This window comes from Petaurus breviceps, unplaced genomic scaffold, assembly GCF_028583685.1.
Source record: "Petaurus breviceps papuanus isolate PSGF00001 unplaced genomic scaffold, PetGlider_PUasm1.0 90919, whole genome shotgun sequence".
Classification (NCBI taxonomy): domain Eukaryota; kingdom Metazoa; phylum Chordata; class Mammalia; order Diprotodontia; family Petauridae; genus Petaurus; species Petaurus breviceps.
In genome coordinates, this window is record NW_027187378.1 from 35,703,467 (window position 1) to 35,724,831 (window position 21,365).

Genomic DNA, 21,365 nt, shown 5'->3' on the forward strand with positions numbered 1-21,365 from the left:
GTGTGTGTGTGTGTGTGTGTGTGTGTGTGTGTGTGTGTGTGTGTGTGCCATCTCAGGCTAGATCCAAACCCAGGTCCTCCTGACTCCAGGGCTAGTGCTCTATTCACTGCGCCACCTACCCGCCCCCAAGCACAGCATTTAATACCCAAAGAGAGGTCTTTTCTTCATCTTGACCAGAGGCAAGTTCTCAGCAACCTTTGTTCCTGGGGAGACAAAGCTTAGCAAGGCCACAAGATACATTGCCAGTGTCCTCATTAATTCATTCTCTGTCTGCAGAACAGTCCTATGACCCCAGAAAACATTAGCAAAACCCTCTCCCAGGATTTCTGTAAACATACAACAAGAAAATCCTTCTTCAGGGCTTCTGAACCAACAGCAAGGTTCCAGGCCCTCTGCAACAACAGCACTGGCCTTCACCAGTGGGCACAATTCACTCTCTGTCTGCAGAACAGTCTCAGGACCCCTGAACGAACAGCAAGGTTCCAGAACCTCTGCAACAACAGCACTGTCCTTTACCAGTGGACAGAATTCACTCTCTGTCTGCAGGACAGTCTCAGGACCCCTGAACACACAGCCAGGTTCCAGGACCTCTGCAACAACAGGATTGTCCTTCACCAGTGGACAAATCTGGCAAAACAACATCAAAACAGACAGACAAAGTACCAGCAAAACAGCCATGTCTCCTCAGTACTTGGCAGCTCTGGGTGGCAGCTCTCAAAAGTCCTGGGCAGTTCAAACTGGCCCTCAGAAATTCTCCCAGTCTCTCTCTGCCTCCAGGATGCTGCTTCCAAAAAAACTTCTTCTGCCTCTCTCTCTGCTTGTGTCTCTCTAAATTCACTTTACCAGTTTCTTCCAGTTCAGCCCTTTCTTTTCATGTCAACAAGTCCATCCCACAAGTGGGATTCACAAGCTCTGGGTTTTAATACAATCAATCCAAAAACCAAGCCAACACAGGGGATCTTTAAATTCCATTACTATTACACCTTCTCCCACTGGTAAGTCCTTTCCCAGAACCTTCATTTGTAGATGGGCCCCAACTTGTCATGCTTCATTTCCCTTCAGGGTGTTCCCAATTCTCTGTGACCATCCTAGACCATACTTAAGTCTTCTCCAGTTTTTCTTTTCTTTTTAAAAAGTTTTTTGGTCTTTATTAATTTGTTTGTTTACTTTTAGTTTACAAGATTCAGTTCCGCAATTCCTTGAGTTTCAAATTTTCCCTCCCTCCCTCCCCTCGCCCCCCCATGGTGGCATACAATCAAGTATAGGATCTGCAAATACTTTCACATTAGACATTAGTCAGGTTATAAAGAAGGACTGTATCAGATGGAATGAACAATGGGAAAGAGGAAACACTCCTCCAGTTTTTCAGTGACCTTTTACATGTAGTCTTCCCCCTTTAGAATGTAAGCTCCTTGAAGGCAGGAACTTTTTTCTTTTTGCTTGTATTTGTATCACCGGCGCTTACCATTTACCATGTGTCTGGCTGCATAAAATCTTTATTTGTTTTACAATGAAAATCCAAGACAGAAAAATCTTAACTTATTTTTGTATTTATTTATTTTTAGTTTTCAACATTCATTTCCATAAGATTTTGAGTTCCAAATTTTCTTCCCATCTCTCCCCTACCCTCCTCTCCAAGATGGCAAGCATACTGATTATCCCCACTCCCCCAAACTCCCTTTCCCCCTTACTTTCTTGTAGGGTAAGATGGATTTCTATGCCTCATTGACTGTATATCTTAATTTATTTTTAATTTAAAAATTATTTTACATTTAATTTAGATACCATAGAAGCAATAAGGTTGAAATACTAGAATTTACTGTTAATTCTATTACATATCATGAGACAGAGATAGGAAACTCCCTGAAAAGCTACTTTTAGTCTTAGATAGTTGTCTAGGCACTAAGAGGTTAAGTGACTTGCCCAAGGCCACACAGCTAGTTATGCATCAGAGACAGGTCTTAAACCCAGATGATTCCTGGTTTGGGAGCCAGTTTTCTGCCCAATATGCACAATGCCTCTTAATAGGACAGTTGACACTTTTATCACTGATAGAAATAAAAACTCCATAGAAGATAGGACACAGAAAGAACTGAGTTCAAATTCTGCATCTGGCTAAACTTACTAGCTAGGTCACCTCAGTTTCCTCATCTGTTAAATTGGCATAATAATTAACTCATTTAACAGGGTTGTTACAAGTCTTAAATGAGATGATATATGTAAATTCCTATACAAATTCTGAAGTACTGTCAATTATTATTTATATTGTACAACTTTTTTCACCAAAACCTTGCAGGCCCATATAGTATTATTTCTATCTTACAAATGGGGAACTGGGGTGAGGGTGGGGGGTAGAGAAGTGACCTACCCATGAACATGCAGTTAATAAATGTCAGAGCTGGGATTTGAGCCTAGGTTTAGTAGATGGGTTCTTCATCATAGTTACAATACATATGATAAAGATCACAAGTTTAGAGTTAGAGCCTTCCTAGAGCTAGGACTAAGGAAGGTAATCTTCTTGTGTCCTTCATGCAGGACTTGTAGACTATCTCACATGCCCTTTCCATGACTGGAACTAACAACACTATGGCATATAGATTCAGACATCTCAATCTGGCTACAACACAAACAGCCAAGAAGTCTTGGTATAGATAGAAGGTATAGATAAGTAAAATCTACAAAGGATAAAGATAGTGTATAGATATATCTGTGATGAGCATAATATCTATAAAAGCTATAGAGAAAAGTAATGAGCAAATCTGGCCCATACTTCAGATGAGGTATGAGGTCTTTTCAATATTCTTCCCTCAGTTCAACTCAATAAATATTAAGCATTTGATTGTGCAACAAGGTGCTGAAATGGGGAGCAGGGAGGAACACATAAAAATTAGTTTCTGAGTTCAAAGAGCATAGAATTGAGTGTGGAGATACAATTAATTTTGAAACTAAAACTAACAAAGTACCATTGCTAGGTGCAAAAATGCACGAGAGCTGAAAAATACAACCCAAGAAAGTGAATTAGAAAAGGCCACTACAATCTAAGTCTCTCTGGGAAAACTTTGTGAAGGAGGGAGTATATGAATTGGGTTTGACAAGATATCCAGAAACGACTGGTATAGAAATATGCCAGTGGGTGGGTGAGGTGGTAACTTGGAGGGAAGAGGTAGAAAATTCTAGGTATAGGGAAGAGTATGAATAAAGGTAGGAAAGGATAAACCATGTACAAAGGAGGATGAGTCCTTTATCAACTCATCTATAGATTATCATAAAGTCAGAAATGAAACTTGGTTTGTATCATTCCTGTCCAGAAAAAGAGGGTTTTAACATCAATACGACCACCTTGGAAACAGAGACTTAAAACAGGAAATCACATTTTCCTCTGTCTCAATTCCTTTATGCCCTTGTCACTCCTGTCCTTGATGCCAAGGTTGATAAAACAAGTCTTATTTCTGAAAATGTAGATGAGCTCATTTGACAAGGTTAAAATTATGGGGCAGCCAGGTGGCGCAGTGAATACAGCACCAGCCTTGGAGTTAGGAGGATTTGAGTTCAAATCCAGTCTCAGACACTTAACACTTATTAGCCATGTGATCTTGGGCAAGTTGCTTAACCCCAACTGCCCTGCCTTCCTCCCTCCAAAAAGGCAAAAAACAAAAAACAAAAAGCCATGGTTAAAATTAATGAAAACTAGTTGCTTCTATTCCTGGGGGGAGAGAGAAGGTATATTAAACTCTTTTAAGAGGCTGTGTGTGCAGCATTAGACCCAAGATGGTGGCCAGTAGGAGGCCGATGAAGGAGCTGGAAGAAATCCCCAAGTGTGGGATGAAAAACTTCTGTAACATTCAGGTTGATGAAGCTAATTTATTGACTTGGCAAGGACTCATCGTTCCTGACAACCCTCTGTATGACAAGGGAGCCTTCAGAATCTAAATCAACTTCCCAGCAGAGTATCCACTCAAACCACCTAAGATCACTTTTAAAACAAAGATTCACCACCCTAACATTGATGAGAAAGGGCAGGTCTGTCTGCCAGTAATTAGTGCTGAGAACTAGAAACCAGCAACCAAAACTGGTGAACGACCCCCAGCCTGAGCATCACCTTTGGTATGACCTAGTGGAGGAGTACTCTAAGCACCGTAAAAATTTCTGTAAGAACGCTGAGGAGTTTACAAAGAAATATGGGGAAAAGCGGCCCATGGACTAAATCTTCGGTGACTGATTCCGAGCAGGGCGAAAGGAGCCCTAGAGCAGCACATTTCCAACACCCCAGAACCAGGACTCTTTGGGAAATTGCCAGGGGCCACCTCCTGGTGTTAACTTGTGGCAGTTACTAACTTTCTACAGTTTTCTTAATCAAAAGTGGTCTAGGTAAATTTGTAAAGAAAGGATTAAAAATTTAAGATGTCCTAGTTCTGATTTCTTTGTTTTAAAAATCACTACTTCAATCTACCTTAAAGGATGGTGTGTTCTTTTCTTGCCCAAATCTTCAGTTTCTCTTCAGGTTTAAAACAGAAGTTAGGGTCCCTCTCTTCCCCTTTGGTAGGTCTTATTTTATTGAGTTCATTTTAATCACACTCCCTATCCCCAGAACAATGCCTTGGAACCCCCATCCAACCTCTTTCCTTCCTGTTCCCCCCTCCTTGTTTCCCATTTCTCCCCACAAGCCCTGAAAGGAAATGGCCTAAAATCCAGTAGTCCTATAGCCATCCCTCCCTGTGGCTCTGTGCTTTGTGAGATATGGGTTGTGAGTTTGTAACATTTAAGAAACCCAAATGAGGCCAAACCCAAGGATTTGTGATGAGGAAGGAACCTGGCTGTGTTAAATCTGGCTGATGTTATGAAAATGATGTCGATTAAATGGGCAACACTCCCCCCACCAAAAAAAGAGGCTGTGTGTGTCTTTCTTAAAAGAAACAAATATTTGTGTTTTCAGTCTTCATTTAATAAAGTTCTACTGCCTTGCTCATGAGCAAGATGTTATTTCACCATGATACTCCTTTCTCCTATCACATTTAGAAGTTCACAGATTTAGCTGAGTGACTCAGCTTTGGATATTCAACACCTTCCCAATTCTCTCAGCCTGCTCTCCTCTGACTGGAGGGCTGGAGGGTGGAGCACTGAATTCCCAAAGCTCTCCTTTAAAGATGGCTGGAAACTGGCCTTTTCCAACTTACTCTCCAATTTCTATCAGCAGCTCTGCTTGGTTTGAACTCTCAAGAATATCATATTCCCTGGTATCTAAACACTCCACTCCTTTCCCCCATCTCTTGTCTTTCCAGTTTCCTTCTGTGTGTCTTCTCCCATTAGATTTTAAGTATTCTTGAAAGTAGGAATTGTCTTTTTCTTATTATTTGTATCTCCAGTGCTTAAAACAGTGCCTGGCACATAGTGTGCTTAATAAATGTTACTTGAATTGAACAGATTTAGAAGAGACCTTAAGTAATCAGTCCAAGCCTATCATTTCAAACATGAGGAAACTGAGGCCCAGAGAGGTTAAATGTCTTCCCTAAAGCCACACAGTAAGTAGCAGAACTGATGTTTGAACACGAGTGCTCTCATTAAAAATCCAGGGCTCTTTCCAATGCTTCCTCTCAATCATACTTTTTTGTGTACATACCATTTTACCCTATCTTTCAATTTCTACTAAAAAACTGCAAATTTTGTAGATTGCAAAATCAGGCCAGGAAATGCCATTTTTGAATCTTCAGTGTTCAACAAAGTGTCTTACATAAAGTACATGCTTAATAAATTTTGAGGAACTGAACTGAATTCAATTTGGTTGGGGTATATAGTATAGTAGAGAATCAGGAAGAAGAAAGGCTGAAAAAGAGCTTATTGCTGTACTGTTTGTTAAGAACAAGAAATTATTTTAGGAATCAAAATGAAATGCAACACAGTGCCCAAAAGGATAAGAGAGAAAGGAGAGAGCCCATTCTTTAATGGGACTATGACGGATGCTGTCATTGTGAACAATGACAACCTGAAAGCATAACATCTATGACAGATTTTACATGCCTATGTCCTTACGTCAGGGTACTTCAATGCTCTTGTTAACATTTGGTCTTTACAGTTCTATATCTTTCTAATTATTGCATAACAATATGGTTTTGCTTTCTAGAATTATGTGGCTGCAAATGCTTCCTTCCTCTGAGAAATAAATATAAATGAATACTGCTTACTACTGAACACATTCATTTATAGATAGCTATATTAATAAATACTGTATATCTCTCTATTGAAATATATGTTTTGGAAGTTTTTCATTTTTTGGAAAATGAATTAGCATTTTATATTAAAAATACATGGAAAACTTTTATAAGCCTGCAATAATTCCTCACTTGAGAGAATAATTCTAGACCATTCTGCTGGCTTAATTCCAATTGCCCTCCAAAAAGCAAAAAGAAAAGAAAATAGATCCAGGAGAGATAATTTAAAAATTATTGGACTATCTGAAAGCTATGATCAAAAAAAGAGCCTAGAAATTATCCTTCAAGAAATTCTCAAGGAAAATTGCTCTGATGTTTTAGAACCATAGGGCAAAATAGAAGTTGAAAAAGTCCACCGATCTCCTGAAAAAGATTCCAAAAAGAAAACTCCTAGGAATATTATAGCCAGGTTCCGGAGTTCCCAGATCAAGGATAAAATATTACAAGCAGCCAGGAAAAAACAATTTCAATATTGTAGAAACACAATCAGGATAACTCAGGACCTGGCAGCTTCCACATTGAGGTATCGAAGGGCTTGGAATAAGATATTCTGGAGGTCAAAAGAGCTGGGATTAAAACCAAGAATCACCTACCCAGCAAAACTGAGTATCATGTTCTAGGGGAAAATATTCAGTGGAATAGAGGACTTTCAAGCATTCTTGATGAAAAAAACCAGAGTTGACTAGAAAATTTGACATTCAGATACAAGAAGCAAGAGAAGCTTGAGAAGGTAAACAGGGAAAAAAAATCATAAGGAACTTGTCAAAGCTGAAGTACTTATATTCCTACATGGAAAAATGATAATTGAAACTTTTCTCAGTATGAGAATAGCTGAAGGGAATAGAAATGTATATATGTGTGTATGTATGTGTGTGTATATATATATATATATGTATGTATACATACATACATATGTCTATATAGGAGGATATGTGTGTATATGTCTACAGGTATACATAGAGGGCACAGGACCAACTGAATAGGAAGGATGATACTTAAAAGGTGAAAATAAGAGGTGAGAGAGGAATATAATGAGAGGAGATGGGGAGAGACAGAATAGGGTAAATTATCTCATATAGAAGAGGCAAGGGAAAATTGTTACAGTGGAGGAAAAGGGAATGAGTCAACTTTATTCTCATTGAATTTGGCTTAGGGAAGGAAAGACATACACACTAAATAGGGTATCTCACCCTACAGTAGAGTAGAGGGGAAGAGGAAGAGAGGGGGCATAACGGAAGGGAAGGCAGGCTGGGGGGAGGGAAGTTGGAAGCACCCACTTTTGAAAAGGAAAAGGATCAAAGTAGAGAATAGAACAAGTGGGGAGTGGGATAGGATGGAGGGAAATATAGCCAGTGTTCCACAATATATCCACTATGGAAATGTTTTGCATAGCTACTCATGTACAACCTCTATTGAATTGCTTATCTTTCCAGTGAAGGTAGGTGACAAGGGAGGAAGGGAAAAAAATTGGAATCCAAAGTTTTAAAATCAAATGTTTAAAAATATATATACATATTATTATTAATATTTTACATGTAACTGGGAAATGAGATATACAGGCCCCCCTCCTCCCTTGCTTTTTGCTTTCACCTCTAAAACCAAGAGACAAGGTCTCTTTTCTTTTTTCAACAACAACCTTACAGATAATGTATTCTTATGGACCCAAACAACCCCAGGGTACCTTGCTTCACAGACAGGACCTGCCAATGTTTCTGTGATTAGTTAAACTTGAGTGATTCAAAGAATATGCCCCTCTCATACCCTATTCATCCTTAACAAATCAATGCACTCAAAGATTCCCAAGTGAAGACCTAGAAGAGGAGGCTGCAGATTAAACCCTTTTTCCTACCAATTAACATTCTAGAATGCCCCAAAAGAAAGGAGCATCTCTAAAAGCCATCTGAGATGAGACTTCTCCTATACAAAATGGGAAAGCTGGGAAGTCATCTTTTGAACAGTCATATCAACCCAATCTGTGGAACTGCTATACTAGCACCCCAATCCACATGCATATTTGCATGGCGGCCTATAGCATTCTACTCCCATCGCCAGATAACTGTGAATAATAGTTTTAAATAAATCTCCTCTGGACAGGTAAGAAATCTTGTATAACAGTTTCCCTTCCCCTTCATTAGTGTTGACATTTGAATTACAACACAATAACTCATAAGGAGAGATATTTCACACCAAATGAAGGAAATGGAAACTAGGGAGATTTTATTTGAACTGAAGTGACCCTAATTGTGTCCAATACCCTTTCTTATATGTGCTCTCTTTCTCCTCTGCATTCCTATAATACCACCTGTACTATTCATATACTACTTATCAAGAGCTCCCTACAGAGATAAAAATTTTTAGTCTGGTCAAATAAATACCCCTGCCCTCCCCTCCTGTTTTTTTTACCTGAATGTTTCCTCTTGGAGCTGTTCTAATTGAGTCTGTAGCTGCAGATGTCTTCGGCCTGCTGGACTGTTGGGATCTTCTATTGAATCAGACTGGTTTAATCTTTCCATTAATATCTGATTTTCTGCAAGTAAACTACTTTTTTCTTCCTGCAATGCTGCAACCTATTAATGTGAAAAGGAAGATAAATATAAGTTTCAAATGCAGAATCATTATGATGATATGGTGAGAGAACTGAAGAGTATGTCATAGGAAGCCAGACTGAAAGAACCAGGGATATTGGCCCAGGAGATTACATTTAAGAAGGGATATGATAGCTGCCTCTGTAAGGAAACTGAAATTGAGAGGTTGAATAATTTGTCCATGGTCACACAGTTATTGTTAATGAGGTCCAGACTGGATCTAAACTTGGGTCTTTACTAAGTTTAAGGCATCTTCCATTATACTATATGGCTATTTGAAGATCACCTATAAAGCTATTTCAACAACACTGCAGTAGCATTCATTATGAGTAATGCTGAATTTTGAAGATCAGTGTTAATGGAGTAGTTCACAGTAAATGTAGTGGTACTTGGTGGGTAGAATGCTAGACCTGGAATCAGGAAGACCCGAGTTCAAGTCATGTCTCAGAAAATTTATTAGCTAAGCGAACAAAGGCAAGTCATTTAGCCTTCCTAGGTTTCAGCTTCCTCAACTGCAAAATGGGAATAACAACACATACATCTTGGGGTTACTGTAAGAGTGAAATGAGATAATATATTTAAAGCACTACATAAATGGTAGCTATTATTATTATTTTAAATTTCACTGAGAAAGCAGAATTAGGGATGCTACACATACACAGAGACTCAAACAGACACACTCTTTACAGCTATGTAAAAAGTTGTCAGGAGTATGCACACTGGGTGAATATCCTGTGGAAGATTTGGACATGAGTCACATACAGTGAGAGGGCACGGGGAAAGAGCCTATAATCTATCCATATGAACATATGAAATATAATCATGAGCAAGTCTGCATACTTAAACATATAGCGTTTTATTGTATAACTGAATAAGCAGAGAAGAAGGTGAGGAGGATTTCATTCCAATGAAGCAGAAATGCTTTACCCCAGGGAAAGAAAGGAAAAAAGCACATTACACAGGACTAAGACTGCCAATCATAAAATCTCAAAGTTGGAAGAGACTTCAGAAGTCATGTAGTCAAACCTAATGCTGAAGAAGACACTCTTCTACGACATACACAAGTGGTTCCTGAGGCTTTGCTTAAAGACCTCCAGTGTGAACACTAGAGAAGGAGAATTCATGACCCCCTGAGACAGCACAGTCTATTTCTGGATAGTTCTACTTGTTAAGAAGTTTTTCATAACACTGAACCTAAAGTAAACTTTTGACAACTTCTACCCAATGTTCATTAGGATTTATTTAAAGTGTTGCCACAATATTCTCACAAAAGTTGATGGTGCAGCCAGTAGATTCCTTACCTGCATGTCTAATTCATGGCACCTCTGTGCAATCTCTTCTTTTGCTGCTAAAGCTTCATTCAGTTCCTCTGTAGTTTTCTTCAACTAGTTAAACACAAACATTAAAAAAAAATCCAATTATTATACAGAATCAAATGGAGTAAGCTGTGGGATTCAAAACAGTCCTCTACCAGAAATGTTAATTTTTCCAATAATCAAAAGAGTTTATAAGTTTATTTTATTTAGCATTAAGTCTCATTTTCCCTCTCTTAATCTTAGTTCAACTTTCTAATTAATATTTTTTGTATCAAAATCATTTTTCTGACAATAAAAACATAACAGGGCATTTTATGAATTATGCTTCACATTTACTTAAACTGTAGCTAAGTCAAAACTACAAAAATAAAATTATACTAACAGTATTTTATTCTACCCACCCAAGTATCTGTGGAAGCATGGCCACATACTCAACTTTCAAACAAAACATGAGAAACTGTCTAAAATGTAGGAATATTGTTATCAGCAATGCAATATTCACATCACACTTGGTAAATGCTGTAGTTTCAATTATGTTGATTCCCTCTGTACTTAATTTGTCACTGAATAAAATGCAGAGCACCTATGCTGGTATTTTGAACCTTGGGAAGTTGCCTTTGCTTGGTATTACAAATATCAACAATAGCTCAAGTTCACAAGATAAAATCATGTCTACAATGTGGATATTTTCCTTGAAGAAACACTGAGAGTATGATGAAGAAAATGCTAATAGAGACAGGAAAACCTAGGGGTAGGAAGAAGGTAAGAAGAAGAGAGAAAAGTAAAGCTTAGCTATTTCCACCGCTTTCTAAGTCAACTACTTTTGTCCTCTGACTTTTCTTGCCCATCCAAAGGTGCTAAGTGTTTTCAAATGACGTAAAACAAAGAATTAAGTTTAGACTTTATTAAAGATTTCAGACCCTAGCTCCCACTTGGAACATCTGGTAAGATTGTGATTAGCAAAAGAATCACCTTCCTTTACCGATAAGGCAATAAAACACTCAAGTATGTGAATGTCCACTATTTCTTTGTATAGATATAAGTGAGAATGGGACTTCTATAACATAACTAGACAAACACTAAAGGCATGGGTTTTTCCTCCCTTTTCAATAACTGGTCCATGTTTTGCTTAAAAATCTAATGCATGGTAAACTTTGTTAACATTGGGTATTTTTATACTCATTCTACAAAGATACCGAGAAGCAATATGGTATACTGGATAAAGAGGTATATGGAAGTAGTGAATACAATCCAGGATCTGACACTTATCTTGTTAAATAAAAATAGCAAATCACTTATCCTCTATGAATTTTCAGGCAAATCGTTAAGATTCTAGTGCAGGAAAAAGGCTGCCATGGAGTTCCCACAGGAACAAACCTGTGAGTCTTTGCTATGCTGATTTTTTAAAAAGGAAAACTGGAAAAAACTACTAGAAAAATAAATTTTGGCCTAATGCCCAGAGATACGTATAAGCAAAATTATTTACAAACCACCTCAAATAAATTTGATTGGTAACTACCAGTCAATTCTCACAATTTCTCAGAAACAGTTGCTTGTAAGCCAAACAGCAAAATTTCCTTCCTAAGCATAATCTGACCACACGAAGACTGCTTTCAGCTAAAATAAGTGAAAACACAGGATTTCAACTCAGAAGGAAATCCTTCTGTGAAATCCTGGTTGTGTCCCTTACTAGCTGTCTGACTCTAAACAAGTTAGTCTTCTCTAAGCTTATTGTCTCATGTGTAAAATGGAGGGGGTTAGTACTTCCAATATCCTTCTCAAAGGGCTGTAATATTAAATGAGAAGATACTTATTTTGTTCCCATGAAGCACTATATAAATGTGTATTATGAAATACTCAGGAAAACTCTAAGTAGCTAAAAGTAGCAACTCACTCTTCATGCATAAGAAACTTTGTTCCTAGGAACCAAAGCAAGTGATTAGCAAGTTATGAAAAATCACTTGATTCTTAATCTAATTTTTAAGCCTTAAATCAGGATATAGGGGATAAGATACTGTACAAAATCTTGGGACCACTTGTTTTCTTCATATTGTTGTGCCCTAGTACTTTGAAAAAGAGAGGTGCTTATTATATGTTTACTGAATTGAAATAATTCTTACAACTGGGAAAATCTGGGTCCTATGATCATTATGTCTATATTTCTTCCTGCAATCTAAGCTCCAAGGAACCAAAATATGAAAGAGAAAAATATTTCCAATGAGTATCACTTATCTTAATGCTCATTAACTGCATATTCAGGTGAAAACAGTATTACATGAGCCTATATATGCAAAAACAAAACTCCTTTCCCTGTCTGCCCCTCTCCCCTGCCCCCTCAATCCAAAGAGTGAATTACTTTAGAATCAAGGATATCAGAACTAGATGCATCCTTGGAGGCCAACAATTCCAACCCCTTCATTTTACAAATGAGGAAAAAGGTCTAAATTTATGAAGTTAGGTACCTACCATAAACAAATTAATGGAAGCATTAAGACTAGAACATTCAAGTTTCTTGAAATTACTAATGCTGCCCTTTGAAAACAAGTCAGTAAGACCTGAGTTTAAATTCTGTCTTAGTCACTAACTAGCTCTGAAGCTGGGCAAGTCATTTACCTTGTTCTGTAGTTTTTTAATCTATAAAGTGGTGATAATGATAATACTTGCCTCACAAGGCTGTGGTGAGGATCAAATAAGATAATATAAAGTGCTTTAAAAATGCTGCTACTATCATTATCCTTTGAGGCTAAGAACTTGGCTAAATATTGCTAGAATTGTTTTTGAAATGTCTATTATTTTCTAGAGCTCAAAAGTAGAACCAACCTCTCTGTGCTTCATTTCTCTCTCTCTCTCTCTCAGGCAAATGGGATTAAGTGACTTGTCCAGGGTCTCACAGCTAGTAAGTGTTGAGGCTGAATTTGAACTCAGGTCCTCCTTACTCCAGGGCTGGTACTCTACCCACTTCACCATCTAGCTGCCCCAGGATCAATTTTTCTTCAATGGAACAGATCATTGACCTCTGCAAAGTGTTTAATCCTATTTTATTAATGAAAGAATTTCCCAATTTGTCAAATCCTGAAATTTCTTTCTTGACAACATCTCTCAGGTGGGCTTCCCTTCTCTCTACTCACACAGTCACCACCTTATTTCAGTACCTAATTACCTCTCCCCTGGATTATTTCATTAGTCTTCTAACTGGTTTCCTTGTCTCAAGTCTCTGTTCACCTTAATTCATGGTTCACTTAGCTATTATTTTCCTAAAGTGTAAGCCTGACCATGTCACTCTATTTAATAAACTCCAGGGGCTCCCTATAACCTAAAAGATGAAATATGAAGTCCCTGTGGCACATAAAATCTCTCATGCCAAAATACTTTCCCTTCTGCCATTTAATTTTCCTGGCTTTTCTTAAAACTCAGCTTAAATTTCTCCTTCTGCAGAAGGTCTTTGTGGTACCACTTCTTCTCTAGCTGGGAGGGCCTTCCCCTTTGAGCTGCTTTTGCCCTTCTCCCAAGTGAATTCTAGCCTAAATGGTCTTCTCTGTTCCCTATAACCTGGAACTTACTTGCTCCTTACTTCAGGTATCACAGAATTCCTTTCACCCCTCAAAACGCAGCTTAAACATCACCTTCAATGTGAAGTCATTTCTAATCCCGTTCACTGTTAGTGCCCACCTCAGATTGTCTTTTATTTAGCCACACTATATTTATTTTCTTGAATAGGGATTGCCTGATGTTTTACTTTTGCCCCCCAAAATGATTAGTACGGTGCCAGCAACATAGGAGATACTTTATGAATGCTTGTTGACTGATTTACTCTGTGTATTTCCCACTAGCTGAATTGCTTTTGGTTTTCTGTCATGCCACTACACCAGGTACTTCCCCTATACTTTTCAACTTCCTTTTGTGTAATGTCTTCCTCCATTAGATTGTAAATTCCTTGAGGGCAGGGACTGCCATTCTTTTTTATTTGTACCTGTGTCCCCAGCACTTAGCTCAGTATCTGGCACATAGAAGACACTTAAATAAAACACTGACTACTGACTATGTATCTTCTATGTTACCTCTGGATGTTTTCTTTCCCTAATCAGAAAGTGAACTTTTTAAGAACAGGGGCTATTTTTGCCTTTCTTTTTATATCCAGGGCTTTGCAGAGTGCTTGGTACATGGTAAATACTTGATAATGCTTTCCAACTAACTTAACTATTCTCTGGAACTTTACCCAAGTGTAATGGGAATGTAAATTTTAAAGATCTTCCCTGCCCCTAGGCTAAAGTGCACCTGGGGCCTGGGGTGGGAGGCTTGTTTTTCAGTAGATACTTTTTGATTGGCCAGTGGGTCCAAAGGTTGTTACATTCTCTGAGCCAGGAGAAGGCTATATAAGCCCTGATGTGTAGCTTTGTTTTGGGGCTCACTTTGAGAAGTGTTCTGTGATTTGACATCGATTCTGGGAAGCTGTTATCCTGAGCCCCCGCCCCCCCCCTTTGAAAAAACCCAGATGTTGACTGGGTATGGATGTAATGGTTGGACAGTTTGAAATCTGTCTACTAGATCTGTTTCTGTCTTGATAATTCTGTCTGTGTACTTTGAAGTTCGGGGTGCCGACCTTTTCCCCTGAACAAGGTAAATGATATATGTCTGATTAAAGTAAGCTTGTTAACGCATTTTGAGTTGCTTTCCTTTATCAAAGCAGATCCAAGAACCTGTGGTGGCAGCAAACCCTGAGGACGCTTGGGGTGCTTGCTGCTACACTAAGTTAGGAATAAATTATTATATTTTTCACTTAACTGTCTTCACCCTCAGACTTCACAATACAGAGCTTCCTTCTATGCCTCTTTAATATACTTATCATACAATATCCTGTATAACACAGATAGCTGTGTTGTATTTCCTTACTAGACTGTAAATTTTACAAAGACAGATTCTATCTTCTCTAAACCTTCCATTTCCCCCAGTACCTAGTATAGTGGTCTGCATACAGCAGATATCACCTCACCTTGAAAGGCCCGTTTCCTCATTTATAAAAGGAGAGGACTACAATGAGGATTCTTAAGGTCCCTTCAGTCAGTAAAGTTTTAAAAAAGATTCTCCCTCAAATGGGTCTGTTATCAAACCCATCTGGGAGTTCACTCCAACTCTGCAAGTCACAGCCCACCTATGCCTGCTCATCCATTCCATCTCTCTCCCATCAGGTCACCAAAGGAGTTCATCCTAGGTGCTAGAGGCACTTCTTGACTTTTCTGACATTTTGAGGAAACCAGTGGAACAACTTGGCTAGATACTTAACATCTTTCATTTTTTCCACGTTAAGTGCCTTTCATAAAATTCTTTAATACTATTCTTTAATCCTTTTCTCTTGAGAGATTCTCATTTGTTATATATTGTCACCCCCTTCAAATCCCCATGGGCCTCCCCACTGCTTTCTGTGAGTTTTCATTCTTTGGAGCCTGCTGCATTTTATGTCTTGCTTCCCTATAGTGATACCAATAAAATGTCAATATTAGAAGATGGGTCTTTGCTTTCATGGGAAGCTTGGGATCAGTAGAAGTGTTTGTGATTTATCAAAAGCAACCCAAAAGCAATGTCTTTGAGGAAATGGGGAAAGAAAGAATTTATTTTCACCTAGATAAAGATATATACACTTGTGGCACAGTGGATAGAGTGCTAGATCTGAAGTCAGGAAGACTCCTCTTCCTGAGTTCAAAAATCCATCCTTAGAAATTTATTAGCCATGTGACCCTGGAAAAGTCACATAACCCTGTTTGCCTCAGTTTTTTCATCTGTCAAATGAGTTGGAAATGGAAATGGCAAATCACTTCAGAATATTTGCCAAGAAAGCCCCAAATGGGGTCACAAATAATCAGATAAGACTGAAAACTATAACAAGAAAGAAAAAGACAGGAAGCAGTTGTGCTCTGAGAAATAAGAACAAAGACAAAGCCCCTAAGTTTCTTCTTCCTATATCTTTCATCAGCTATATGGGCCAGTGCTTTAATTTTTTTTCTTTTGTGGTCATGCTGGCAAATTTCTAACACAATATGAGAATAAGAATTGTTTGTTTCCACAATTCTTTTTTTTGTGGAAGGGGGAAGGCAGGGCAATTGGAATTAAGGGACTTGCACAAGGTCGCACAGCCAGTAAGTGGTGTCAGAAGCTGGATTTGAACTCGGGTCCCCCTGACTCCAGGGCCAGTGCTCTATTGACTATGCTACCTAGCCGCCCGTTTCCATAATTAACATTAAACTGAGACAGGATGCTGAATGCTTGGGGGGGGGATAGGTCTTTGAAAGGAAGATAAATAGTATAATAATACAAAATTCAGCCCCCATAAAAGGCTATTTGGAGAAACATAGCCCAAATTAGATGTGACTGAGTTTCTGCCTCATAAGGGAATATTATAGTTGCATTTTGATTTGGGAGAGTACCCAGAGAAGCCAATTAATTGGAGATTAGGGCAAGGGAGAAAGGAGAAACATAGGGCAGGTTCTACCTAGCATTAAGGAAAGATTAACTCATTGAGAGAAACAAATAATGTTTACCTTGATATGATATAGTGTATTGAAGGTCATTTGTTAGGCGTAAATTTTATATTTTTATGATTTTCATGGGTAAATGAAAAAATTATTTTTAAATGCTTTTTTTCCCCTAAAGTTAATCAACTAAAAATGGTTTCTACCCGAGCCTTTACTTCATATCTAACAGCCAAGTACATCTTAACTCAAAATTCTAAAATCACCAGCTCACTTTTAGATGGTACCTTAGGGATGCTTCCTTGCATTTCTTAAGGAACTATTGGATCCCTTTTCCTTATGACCAGGTAAAGTTCTAATGTGAAAAGCAAAATTCACAAGTGAAGAGAAAAAGGTTAGGCAAGAACCTAAAATAAATACATTTTTCAAAGACAAGGCTGAACTTCATATTTGCAATTCAATGTAATGTCCAAATTAATTAATAAACAATAACTAGTATTAACATAGTGCTTTAAGGTTTGCAAATATCTTATTTTATACTCACAACAACCCTGGGAAGTAGGTGCTATTATCACCCCCATTTTACAGATGAGACAAAGCAAGCACAGAGATACTAAGGGATTTGCCTGGGTCACATAGCTAGTTAAGTGTCTGAGGCTGGATTTAGAATGAGGTCTTCATCACTCCAAGTCCAGCACTCTATATACTGTGCCAACTAGCTGCCAATTAAAATAGACTTTCTAACCAAGAGAAGAAATTAAACATTTAACACAAAAGCACATGTACACAAATGCACACAAACTATACCCTGCACAACACTAACAAGTACAAAATGAACCAAATCACAGTATCAAAAACTAAATGGTTAACATATTACATTTCTAAAAATAAAGCACTCAAGAAAGATGGATTTATTTTTTGAGTGAACTTGAAATAGTAATGAAACTCTCTAATCAAAGTCCTCTGGGCCAATCACCTGAAAGAGATTGGTATTAATGGACTGCAGAACCCTTTGCTAAAAGAGAAGGCAGAGTGGGAGGAAGCATTTTAGCCTATTCTGCCCAGTACAACACCCAAAGATCTAGAAAATGCACCTGATCAAATTCTCGTAAGGAAAACCAACAGAAATTTCTAGCCCAAGGTGACTTAAGGAGGATAGAGAGGTTTGGAGATACTGGGTACTGGTTCTGGCCAGGAGTACACACAGCAACAACAGCAAGACTTTCAACACCCAGGTACTGACAAAGGGCTAGACAGGGAGGGCACCAGGGCAAGAAGCAATGGGGCAGAAAGAGAACCCTTAACAAACAATGGTAAGGGAATGGGTGCCACTTAACAGCTCTACTGTCCACCACCCAGTTGTGCTCACAGATCCAGAGCAGAGACGGGTAGTCACAAGTGTGGGTCCTAGCAGTGTAATGAGAAAGGATGAGTTCTGGAAGCAAATTATAGCTGTGTGGCTCTGAGCCCAGTAGTAGTGACCCTCAGTTCTATCCTTTAGCCCAGCTTGGTTAAACAGTCAGTACAGGAGAACAAGTAGCTTAGTCACTGAACTTGCAGAGCTACCTTGAAGGCTAATACTGGCTGAGTACAAAAGCAGTCTTCTGAAATTCCCTAACAAGGACAAGCAGAAAGACCCAAATCTGAGTCAGGAACTTGCCAGCAGAACGGAGTACAGACCTCAAATCAGATCATATCACTCTGAGAGCACTTAAAGGCTTGTCCCCCAGCCTGAGCTGTGAAAGCAGATCAGGCCACACATCCTCCTCAGAAGCACACAGAGCCCAAAACTAACATAAAGTCCAAAGTCAAGACGGAGGCTGGAAGAATGAGTAAACAAAAAAAGAATGCCATCATAACGAGCTATTATGGCAACAGGGTACAAGATACAAACAAAAACATCTATGAATAAAATGCATCTTGGACAAGAATGTCTAGAAATGTTGAACCAAGTTTGGTTTTTTTTTTGAGAATTAAAAATGATGTAAAAATTAGATGGGGGAAAAATAGGAAAAGAAGTACAAGTTAGGTAAGAATAATGTGAAAGGATAATTAAAAGCTTAGGAAAAGAGGTACAACAGCTGGGGGAAGCTGAAGAATCTGAGTTGCCATGTTCCTCTCCTCCTCACTCTGGGCGGGGCCATCGGTCATCACCCACTGGGGGAGACAGATGAGATGCTTACACAAAACAGCTGTGCAAAATAGAGCTGGAGAAGCCTTATTTGTGTACAGAGAAACTCCTGAAAAAAACCCAGATACTCTATTTGATTTCACACTAGAAAACTACAAGAGGATAGAAGCAATTGTAAAGAATTACCCAGAGGGACATTAAGCAGCAGCAGCTGTGTTTCCAGTATTGGAGTTGGTCCAAAGGCAGATGGTTGCCCATCTCTGCCATGAACAAGGTTGCTGATATTTTACAAGTACCTCCAATAAAAGTATATAAAGTAACAACTTTTTATACAATGTATAATCGAAAGCCAGTTGTAAAGTATCACATTCAAACCTGCACTACTACACCCTGTATGCTTCAAGATTCTGACAGCATACTGGAGGCCATTCAAAAAAAACTTGGTATTAAGGTTGGAGAAACTATACCTAACAAGCTTTTCACACTAATAGAAGTGGAATGTTCAGGTGCCTGTGTAAATGCACTGATGGTTCAAATAAATGATAATTACTACAAAGATTTGATACCTAAGGACACTGAAGACATAACTGATGAGCTGAAAGCTGGCAATGTTCCAAAACCTGGATCAAGGAGGGAGTGGTCCTTTCTCTTGTAAGCCAGCTGGTGGTTTTACATCTTTGACTGAGTCATCCAAAGGACCTGGTTCTGGTGTGCAATCAGGCCTCTAAGTAATTTGTATGATTTTGTCTAAAAACCCCAAACAAACCTGTTAAAATATTTGTCCATACATTTTAAAGAAATTACAACTAATATCTCCCCATCTTAAAAAAAAAAAGAGGTACAAAACTTTTATTGAAGAAAAAAAACTCCCTGAAAATTAGAACTGGTCAAATGGAAGCTAATGTATCAAGAAATAATAAAGTCCAAAATATGGAAAAAATAGAAGAAAATGTTAATTATTTCATAGGAAAAACAACTGACCTGGAAAACAGACCAAGGAGAGAGAATTTAAGAATTACTAGACTACTGAAAAGCCATAAACAAAAAAAGAACTTAAGACACGATTTTTAAAGAAATCATTAAAGGAAACTGTCTAGATTTTAGGCAAAGTAGAAAATGAAAGAATATGCCAGTCACCTCCTGAAACTTCAAAATAAAAGTTTTACCCCTTCAAGAAAAATTATTGCCAAAATTCAGAGCTCTCAACAGGTCAAAGAAAAATTTCAGCAAGAAGCCCGCACAATTAAAATACCAAGCAGCCAGAGTTGGGCTAACACAAGATTTAGCAGCCACCATTATAAAAGAGTAGAGAGTTTGGAATACAGTATTCCAAATGACAAAAGATCTAGGCTTAGAACCAAGAATAACCTACACAGCAAAGCAGAATTACTAGGAGGAAAAAAAATGAAGCCTTAACTATAAACAAAATGGAACTTGCACGAATTCCTGATGAAAACATAAAACTGATTAGAAAATTCAATATAAATAGGAGTTAAGAAAAAAATAAAAAGGTAAACATGAGTAAGAAATTATAAGTGACTAAACAAGGTAAAAGTATTTACATTCTTATACAAGTAGATGATGCATGTAGCTACACAGACCTCTATCATCATCACAGGTCATAGAGGGAGTCTAATTGGACAAAGGGACTTTGAGTGACTGATACATTTTGATAAACTCAAAAAAGAAGAATGTAAAGAGTAGAGAATAGGAATACACTGTGAGAAAGGGGAAGGAAAAGAAAGAGTGAAGGAAATAATCTCACAAGAATTTATACAAGAGATGGTATTAGGGGGAGCAGGCAACACTTGAACCTCACTCTCATGTTAACTTTTTTTTAATTTTTTTTTTTTTTATTTTAAGCAATCAGGGTTAAGTAACTTGCTCAAGGTTACACGGCCAGTTATTTCTGGGTGTGGTGCTGAGTGTCTGAGCCCGGGATTCGATCTCCAGGTCTTCTCAACACTGGAGCCGGTGCTCTTACTTGCTGTGCTACCTGGCCGCCCCCTCATGTTAACTTTTTAAAGGAGGAAAGAATACATATACACACCCAGCTGGGTACAGTAATACATCTTGTGCAATGGGCAAACAGAAGGAAAAGGGATTAAAGGAAAGAGAGGAAAAGGAAGAAGGAATAAAAAGGGGAACTGATTAAAGGAGAAAGAAGCAAAACAAAGAGAGCAGGAAAAAAAGAGAAGGAAAAGTAGAAAAGAACAAGATGAAGGGAAACACATGGTTAGCAATGATATGAACTAACTCATAAAATAGAAGAGAATAGCCAAATACATTAGAAAACAGAATCCAACATTATGCTGCATATAAGAAACACAACTGAAGGATAAACATAATTAAATCTATTATACTTCAGGTAAAATAAAAAAGGCAAGGGGTAACAATAATTATTTCAGACAAAGCAAAAGCAAAAACTGACCTAATTAGAAGAGATAAAAGAAAATTTATTTTGCTAAAAGGCACCATAAAACGAATATTGATATTAAAGTAATACCAATATTATTATAAATAATATACATCATATAATACTAATATCATATTCTCAATTAACAAATAATATTAAACACATCTACCAAATGGCATAGCATTTGAATTTTTTTTTTGCTTTTTTTTTTTGGAGGGCAATTGTGTTTAAGCAATTTGCCCAAGGT

The 21,365-nt window shown here is 38.0% G+C and overlaps 1 protein-coding gene and 2 pseudogenes across 1 annotated transcript in view; 2 read left to right on the forward strand and 1 right to left on the reverse strand.

Moving 5' to 3' along the window:
- HOOK3 (hook microtubule tethering protein 3) overlaps positions 1 to 21,365 on the reverse strand; it is a 126,028-nt gene that overhangs the window by 40,867 nt on the left and 63,796 nt on the right. The window contains exons 8-9 of the mRNA XM_069075795.1: positions 10,093 to 10,176; positions 8,610 to 8,773 (exon numbers count right to left, since the gene is read on the reverse strand). Of these exons, the coding sequence (XP_068931896.1) occupies positions 8,610 to 8,773; positions 10,093 to 10,176 (248 nt within the window). The remainder of the gene's footprint in view (positions 1 to 8,609; positions 8,774 to 10,092; positions 10,177 to 21,365) is intronic.
- LOC138151820 (ubiquitin-conjugating enzyme E2 L3 pseudogene) lies at positions 2,991 to 4,243 on the forward strand (annotated as a pseudogene).
- On the forward strand, positions 15,477 to 19,730 carry LOC138152074 (NADH dehydrogenase [ubiquinone] flavoprotein 2, mitochondrial pseudogene; annotated as a pseudogene).